The sequence below is a fragment of the Engraulis encrasicolus genome, chromosome 7, assembly GCF_034702125.1.
Source record: "Engraulis encrasicolus isolate BLACKSEA-1 chromosome 7, IST_EnEncr_1.0, whole genome shotgun sequence".
Taxonomy (NCBI): Eukaryota; Metazoa; Chordata; class Actinopteri; order Clupeiformes; family Engraulidae; genus Engraulis; species Engraulis encrasicolus.
Window position 1 is genome coordinate 27,246,386 of NC_085863.1, and position 9,089 is coordinate 27,255,474.

Genomic DNA, 9,089 nt, shown 5'->3' on the forward strand with positions numbered 1-9,089 from the left:
TGAATGCCGCTCAAAATACATGGAGATGTATTGGTGAGATACACTTAGTTTCCACATAAAATGCTGAGAAATATATTTCCGAAGCTAAGGGAATCTCTTCAGTTACTGTGGTTTATACCACATCTGTACAATATATTTATTTACTTACTTATTTACTTAATTAATTAATTGATTAATGAACTAGAATGGGCACTCGGTAGAGCGCAAACCTTCGCCTACGCCACTTATTTTTTTCTGGCCATCTTCAGAGTGTGGGGCATAACATTCTCCAAATTTTGGTGTTAGTTTCATTGGAATCGGACCGGAATATCGTAATATTACATTTTTGGCCCAGTCTTGACCTCTTATTCAATTCAGCATGCACACGTTGTTCTGGCATATAGTGCTTGGCAAAGAAAAACATTTTTGACCTTTTCGTGACCTTGACCTTGACCTTTGACCCAATCACTCCCAAAAAGTAATCGATTGTTCCTTGGGTCATGACCAATCATCCCAGTAAATTTCATAAAAATCGGCTCAATTTACGTTTTTGACCTTTTCGTGACCTTGACCTTTGACCCAATCACTCCCAAAAAGTAATCGATTGCTCCTTGGGTCATGACCAATCATCCCAGTAAATTTCATAAAAATCGGCTCAATTTACGTTTTTGACCTTTTCGTGACCTTGACCTTGACCTTTGACCCAATCACTCTCAAAAGGTAATCGATTGTTCCTTGGGTCATGACCAATCATCCCAGGACATTTCATAAAAATCGGCTCAATTTACGTTTGTGACCTTTTCGTGACCTTGACCATTCCGTGACCTTGACCTTTGACCCAATCACTCCCAAAAAGTAATCGATTGTTCCTTGGGTCATGACCAATCATCCCACTAAATTTCATAAAAATCGGCTCAGTTCTGTCTGAGTTATACGAAGTACAAACAAACATTTTGACTTTGACCTTTGACCTTTGACCCAATCACTCCCAAAAACGAATCGATTGTTCCTTGGGTCATGACCAATCATCCCACCAAATTTCATAAAAATTGGCTCAGTTCTGACTGAGTTATGCGAAGTACAAACATATTCACAAATAAATACACGGCCGTCAAAACATAACCTTCTTATTCTGTTTGAATAATTAATCAAACACACACACACGTACACATACACACACACACATACACAGTATGGATTGAGACTGTGCTGCGCCTCCATCGATTACTACTATAAATCATAAATCTCTGGTGTGTGGTTCAGTGTGTGTTTCTTAATTGGTTTCAGCCCTTTTAAGTGCAGTACAATTTGGACGATGTTTGCCAATCCAATCCACACAATTTATGCCTCATCAAGGGCTGCGAAACTAATCGGAAGTTGGTGTGATTCCAGCACTACTGTATGTATGAATGAGCAGCCCTATTAATGTTTTCTAGGAATGTATACTGTACATGCAGAGAGTCCACATGCTTACAACGATACACTCCTTGGTTTACATGAACTGGACAACAAAATGAACTGGATGATAACATTCAGAAAAAACAGCAAGTAAACATTTGGATAAGCTGAAGAGGCTGTCCTCACATGACATGCTATCAAATAAAGTTATTAAGTACATGTACGCCACCATTTTAGTGTTATCTGATGATTACAAAAGGAAAAACCAATTTAGTTGGCATGATGATTAATGGTCTGATAACAAGGCAAAGCCACGACTATCCCCACATGTCATAGTGACGGACTAACCATTCGGACTAGCCACTGACATTTAACGCCTCAACTCTGCTTGAGTCAAATTCTGTTGTACATGGAGATGTACCATTTATTGTATATCATCTACGTATGTGAGATGTACTCTGCAAAAAAAAAAGAAGCTGATTCTAATATCTGATTCCAGAGATGATTGTGATTCTGTTGTGTTGCTCAATAAAGCCCTGAGGTGTGGTCGCCTGCCTCACTTGTCGTTTCTTCCTCTGTTGCAGACATTGAGTATGTGGAGATCCGCTCAGACATGGACGAGGGCGAGTCTGCCAAGAGTAAGCGGCGGGTCTACAAGTACCGCGTGGTGATGGTGAAGGGAGACACGGCGCAGGACATGAGGGGACGCTGCAGCGCTGGACAGAAGGTACGGTACGGCACTACGGCAAGCGGCAGAGCTCATAACACTCGCTGTTATTATCAGCAATACTCTAGTAGTCGTTGTAGTTTGGTGGTATGCAATTGTTTTTTTCCCGCCAAAATGATTTCAGTGGGTCTTAAATTCATGACAGGCTTTGACAGTCCCGTTGGGTAATAGGCAAATGAAGTCTGTCTTTTAAAGGGTCTTTTTATCAGTCGTTCTGTACGAGTGACAAATCCATTTCCAACTTCATGGCCAACAAAAGTGGAAAACTACTATTGTTTAACTTGTACATAAGCATAGCCAAAACCTGAAAAAGAAACTTTGAACACAAAGCTGTTTTATTTCTTGAGTAATCCATTGACACTGGTGCTTGAAAACACACACTACTTTAAGACTGTGATATTACTGATTAGTAGTTGTATTGCAGCTGTTGAGCAGTAATTGCTGCAGTAATGCTGAATGCATGTAGGGGACTACTGTTTCGTTCTTTTTGGGCCCCCATGGGGTCCACATGAGCATGCAAGCCCATATAATAATAATAATAATAATAATAATAATAATACTTTCGTTTTATATAGTGCCTTTCAAAACACCCATGGTCGCTGTATCGTGTAGGAAAGTGTGAGTGTGTGTGTGCGTCAGTGCGTGAGCGTGTGTGTGAATGCATGTAAGTGAAAGTGCCTGTGGACCTAGCAGCCATAAGCCTCCAGGAAGAGATGTGTCTTAAGGTGTTGCTTAAACATGGCCAGTGAAGGGGCATTCTGGATGTGGTCGGGCAGATTGTTGCAAAGAATAGCAGCAGCATATGTGGGGGGCTTAGCATTTTTTTTATTTTTTTTAAGTAATTCCTTACGTTGTACTTTTCAAATGGAGATGTACCTGTATGTAATCGTACAGTATGGTGCAATACCAGACAATGCTTGTTTGTATGGGATCCAAGTGTTTAGTAGGATAGTCCTTCAGGAGAGCAGGTAAGGTTATTTTGATTGTTGCCTAATACCAAGATTTCTGTATATAGATTATTGAAAAATGTATCTGTCTGTTCCATAACTGCCGCATACTCCCCCCATATTTGGGCTTGCATGCCCAAGGGTTGCACCCAGGGTTCGAATCCGGCCAGGGTCATGAAAATGGGGTATTTGGTTCTTTATTCATTTCAGAGATAATGGGACATAAAGGTTGAAATGAGTTGTAATAAAGTACTAATAGAGAAGTGTCAGGGACAGGACTGGACTGGCCATATGGCATAACGGGCATTTCCCCGGTGGGCCCTGCACCCTCGTCTGTCCCTATTCCAGGTACTCAAAAACTACACAGCTTCTGCCCATTGTCAATGGACACAGTGGAAGCTAGAGCATTTTCAGCAATCAGAGAAGGCAGGGTTGAAAGAATAAGCTCAGTAAAGGAATTGTTTAAATGTTTATGCATGAAAGGGTATGTTGTAGCTGTATATGATGGCAACTGGTGGCTATCATGTGTTGAGGAATGTATGCCAAGCACTGGAGAGATGAAACTGAACTTCCTGCATCCTCATGGACCATCTCCATCCTTCACATATTCCGATAGACATGCTGTAATAAGGCCAAAAACCCAACGACGGAAATTCAAGGCCCTTGGACCGCTTCCGCTCTGGACTGTAGAAAAGATTTCATTATAACCTATTATCCAATACCGCAATTATTAGAGTCCCAGCCGTAGGATCTCTCTAGTTCCTATGTAATTATGTATTTGTACTTAATTACTATATTACTGTTAAAATTGATTAGTCTACCAATCTCTGTTACGTCTGGGTTCAGCTAGTTAAACAATTTATTACATCGGTACCTCCCAGCGCGCGACTATTGTTTATTTGGGGGTCCTAACTGCATGTAAGTCGTTAAGAGATGAGGCAGGGGTTTATGATGCCGAGAAGGTACCGTATCCGCCGAGAGAGGTGTCTCCACATCCCGCACCTGATCGACTGCCTCAGGCTAACAGGTTATGGGTACACGGCAACCGGAAGATTAAGTCACCCCGCACTTGTCTCGGTTCTCATAACATATCTCAAGCTAGGTAAACACCATTGACGTCGGATCTAAATCTTTGTTAGCCCAAAGTATGTGTGCCTCGCTCCATCCACAGCGAATAAACCTTACTGCCTACTTAACCAGATCAATAAACATATGAATAGACCAAACGGAATTCTTCCCCAGATTTGTATGAATGTTTTATTATAAGACAAGATCTACTTTGTCAGCAATACGACTACGACAGAATACAATGTTGAAAGAAATTAATGCATACCTGAACAAGGAAGAATGGGCTACACACACAAGATATCTGAGGAGGTCCTGAATACAGTCACCTCTCGTAATATGTTACTTCCATCTTAAATGCATATTTGTCACGTGGGACACCTTGGTCAGGTAACCAATGAGCTACGAATATTTCGTTGGGCAGTGTTATTGTAATTTCGAGGGGTCGGCCTTTGCCTGACTCCTCGTTGAACCCCTATGATTCTAAATCTTTAATAATTTGCCTAAAGACCGTTTCAAAACCAAGACCTTGCCACCACTCGCATCACGACCATCAGATTGATACCAAACACATCATGGAATTCTCAATACATCATATTACGCGTTTAAACCACACATATTAATACATCTGGCCCACGTCTCTCCTGGGCACGTGGTATTCCTGTGCACGCGCAACAACTGGATACCTGTTCTCCCCGGAGGGTCGAATTTCTCACCCCAGAGGGGGCGAGTTTGAACAGCTGGCGTCTTCGCACAGAGAGCATTGTCTTGCTGTGCGGCCTTGTGATTCAAACGCCAGATAGGCAAAGTTTGTCTTTGTAATTTAAAGATAGCAAAAACAGTAAATAAACACATGAATGGCAGAAAAGCAACGAAACGTGAGATCCTTCAGGAACCCGTAGGTAATGATTATGAGGATGAAGATGAGGATGACGATGATGTCAGTGGTCAGAGAACGGTCAAGACAGTGGGAGGGATTACAATGCCGACATGTGGTATTACTATGGTATTACCATATAATTACTAGGTGATCTGTATGATTCCATATTTTTGAGTCCCATTATCTCTGACATGACTAAAGAACCAAACACCGGCATTTCAGATGTTGTTCATGAACTGGCCATTTTAAAATATAGTTTTTTTCTTATATTCAATTTTTAATTTTTCAATTTATCATAATTCATATTCTGAGGGTTGTTGTATTCCATGCGGTTTGTATAATTTGTAGAGCCAGAAAAGAGCTTTCAAATAACACCACAGACATATTTTTGTGACTTACACTGACTGATATAATCAAGGCTGAATGTATAGTGTCCTACCCTCATATGTAAACCTTTGCTAGTCTGTTTCTCCCTTAATATTGGTGTCAGATTCACTCAAATGCAGTTCTGGGGTGCTACCTTGCTACTAAACAGGCACACCAAGTATGATTGAAATCTGTGTCGGTCGGGTCCCAAAGTGTCTGATTTCATGTGAAATGACCCTTTTGTTTCAGACAAGTTTTTATCTTTTATCTTTTCATTCTTTACCTTTTTACGGTAACCGTTGAATCATGTCAGGTAAAAGATAAAACCTTTGTCTGAAACATAAGAAACTTTAAAGGTACACTGTGCAGGAAATGATCAAAAAAGGTACTGCAATTATGCTGCTCATTGAAACTGGGCTGCCTATTGCCAATTTGATCTTTACATGAAAGTTTACTCAATAATAAACTAATATTTTCTAGTATGGCCCAAGTACAGTCATTTTTGCAGCTAAAAATGTCTATTTCTGGACATTCAAAATGGCGGACCATGGAGAATATCCCCCTTTTCATGTATGAAAAGTGCAATTTTCCCAGTCATAATGAATACTTAGAATTTGATGGTGGTGGTAAGTATTCATGAAAAAGGTAACATTATTGAATGGGTAGCATGAATTCTGGAAATAAACAACTAAAAATCTTACACAGTGCACCTTTAAAGTTTCTGTTCAGACATGCATGTAAAAGTTTTCATCTTTTTTTATCTTTTTATTTACCTTTTCACGGTAACCGTCAAATCATGTCAGGTAAAAGATAAGAACTTTGCCTGAAACAAAAGAAACTTTAAAGGTACACTGTGTAAGATTTTTAGTTGTTTATTTCCAGAATTCATGCTACCATTTACTAATGTTACCTTTTTCATGAATACTTACAACCACCATAAAATTCTAAGTATTCATTGCGAGTGGAAAAATTGCACTTTTCATACATGAAAAGGAGATCTTCTCCATGGTCCGCCATTTTGAATTTCCAGACATAGCCATTTTCAGCTGCAAAAATGACTACTTGGGCCATACTAGAAAATATTAGTTTATTACTTAGTAAATGTTCATGAAAAGATCAAATTGGCAATAGGCAGCCCAGTTTCAATGAGCAGCATAGTTGCAGTACCTCTTTTGACCATTCCCTGCACAGTGTACCTTTGAAGAATTCATTTTGTAATGCCCTACTGTAGGTCCTGGCCTCCCTCATCATTCGTATGGCTCTGGCTGAAACCTTCTGCCTCAACTGTGGCATCCTGGCCCTGGACGAGCCCACCACCAACCTGGACCGCGAGAACATCGAGTCCCTTGCTCACGCCCTCATCGAGTGAGTAGCCCACTCCACATCCCCATCCTCCTCACAGACACTTTTACCAATAGGCAAACTTAGGGCCTAGAGCAGCAGTTCTTAAAGGACCACTTCAGTCAATTTCAATATGCTGTCATATTGCTCACGCTACTCTTGACTTGTCAGTACCCGGTGATGCCACATTTTTTCGGCTCAACCCTCTCCAAGATCTGAGCTATTCTAATGGTTGCACTTGAAAAAGGACGAAGGTCCGAAACGTCGTGCAAATAAATCACTGGGAGCATTAACAGTGTTGCGGACTTCTATCATTTATTGCAGCTTTTGTGTACATTTAAAACAATCTTAACATAGGCCTACTCCGGACTAGGCGCTGTGGCGCAGCGCGCTAAGCCCCCCACATTTGGGCTTGCATACCCACAGGGACCCCGGTTCGAGTCTGGCCGGGGTCATTTCCCGATCCTCCCCGTCTCTCTGCCCCACTCGCTTCCTGTCCCCATTCTCACACTGTCCTGTCAAGGCATAAAAGCCCATAAAAAACATTTGGAAAAAAAAAAAAACATAGGCCTACTCCAAATATTTTCCCAAAAGGTATCACTGTTTGCTAGTTGTCTGCTGATGTTGCATAACCTTTTGGAGGTTTTTGGGAATGAATTTAAAAAAATTTTTTTTTAATGTTAACAAACACCTGCCCCCATTACAATGACCAGGATCTTGGAAAAGGCTGGGGGGAAAAAAACTCATGTACTGACAAGTCCAGGGTAGTGTGAGCATTGCAACTGCATGTTGAAATTGGCTGAAGTTACCCTTTAATCTGGGGTGCGCCAGAGATTTCAGGGGGTGCACAGAATTTTGTTAATGTTGGAATTTTGGTAGGGAACATTATAATTACAGTAGGCCAAATCAAAACCAAATTTAAAGCCTTTTTAATCCCCAAGTAAAATCATTGAGATATTGATTAATGTCTCAAGCGATGAATCGCTTACATGAGTTTTTGTGCAAATACACTTGTAGAAGTTTGGCTTGGGGGTGCGCAGCTTGCCTTGGGCACAGGGAAGGGGTTGCTTTAAGAAAAAAAGGTTTAGAACCGGCCTAGACTATAGTATTGTCTAGGGCAGTGTTTCCCAACGTTTTTAGTCTCCCTAACCCCCTGGTGTGCTTGCGTATCCTAGTGGTACATGTACCCCTGGTTGGGAACCATAGGGCCCCCTCACAGTCAACCCTGCCATGATAAATACGTACCACCGAAAGAAATTGAAAAGGGCCTCATGTCTACGTTTTGCTCACACACACACACACACACACACACACACACACACACACACACACACACACACACACACACACACACACACACACACACACAATGGCAAATGGGAAATCACCCAAGCCATACTTGAACCTGTGGCCCCATGGGCATGCAACCTCATATGTGGAGGGCTTCCTTTTCTTTTCTTTTCTTTTCTTTTCTTTTCTTTTATTGTAGTGAAGCTCATTTTGTTGTGATCACTCCATTTGTTAACTTAAAACCCTTCAAACATCAACAGCACTATAAAATCGCTATAAAAACAGATGTATTATTATTATTGTTGTTGTTGTTATTGTTATCATTAATATCATTATTATTATTATTATTGTTATTAACAGAATCACAAAGATCCGCCAGAAGCAGCGGAACTTTCAGCTGCTCATCATCACCCACGACGAAGACTTTGTGGAACTGCTGGGTCGCTCAAACTATATGCAGTACTTCTACCGCATTAAGAAGAACGTGGAGCAGTGCTCAGAGATCACCAAATGTGACATCTCTTCTGTTAACACTTACCTGCACTAGAACAACACTGAAGCTGTGCAGCATCACCCTTGGCCAAGAGTCATTCACTAATAATAATAATAATTAATCTTCGTTGCAATACTGTAGATTAACTGTCTGACGCCATTCAGGTGTCATTCAGAGTCCTCTGTTTAACCCTAGCTGTGTAGGGAAAATCTGTCATTTTCCCCTTTTTTGTTGTTGTTGGGCATTTAACCAAAGCTGTTCACCGTTCAGAGAGAAATAATTAACTTGCTGATGTAACTTTTCTATGAATTTTATATGAATATAATGAATTTTGTCAAACACGTGCTTGAAGCTGCTCCTACTATATGGTAATTAAAATCAGAGCCAAGCAACAAAACTGCTGTGATCTTTGCATTATATTTATTTATTTATTTATTGGTATGCATTTAATTGTATTTTTTCAGTTCCTTGAAGGTCACTTTCAAACCACACTATGTCAAGATGTAGGGATGATCAGATCCATTAGTACCCCCATGGTAATACATTTTGATTGGCAATAATGAGTGGAAGAACGAGCAGCAAGATTATCAGCATCAGTTTTTT

General features: G+C 40.6%; 1 protein-coding gene across 1 annotated transcript in view; it reads left to right on the forward strand.

Moving 5' to 3' along the window:
• Positions 1-8,883, forward strand: part of rad50 (RAD50 homolog, double strand break repair protein) — a 115,890-nt gene extending 107,007 nt beyond the window's left edge. The window contains exons 24-26 of the mRNA XM_063203177.1: positions 1,962-2,104; positions 6,594-6,727; positions 8,354-8,883. Coding sequence (XP_063059247.1) covers positions 1,962-2,104; positions 6,594-6,727; positions 8,354-8,540 — 464 coding nt within the window. The 3' untranslated portion in view covers positions 8,541-8,883. The remainder of the gene's footprint in view (positions 1-1,961; positions 2,105-6,593; positions 6,728-8,353) is intronic.
• Positions 8,884-9,089: the final 206 nt, after the last annotated feature.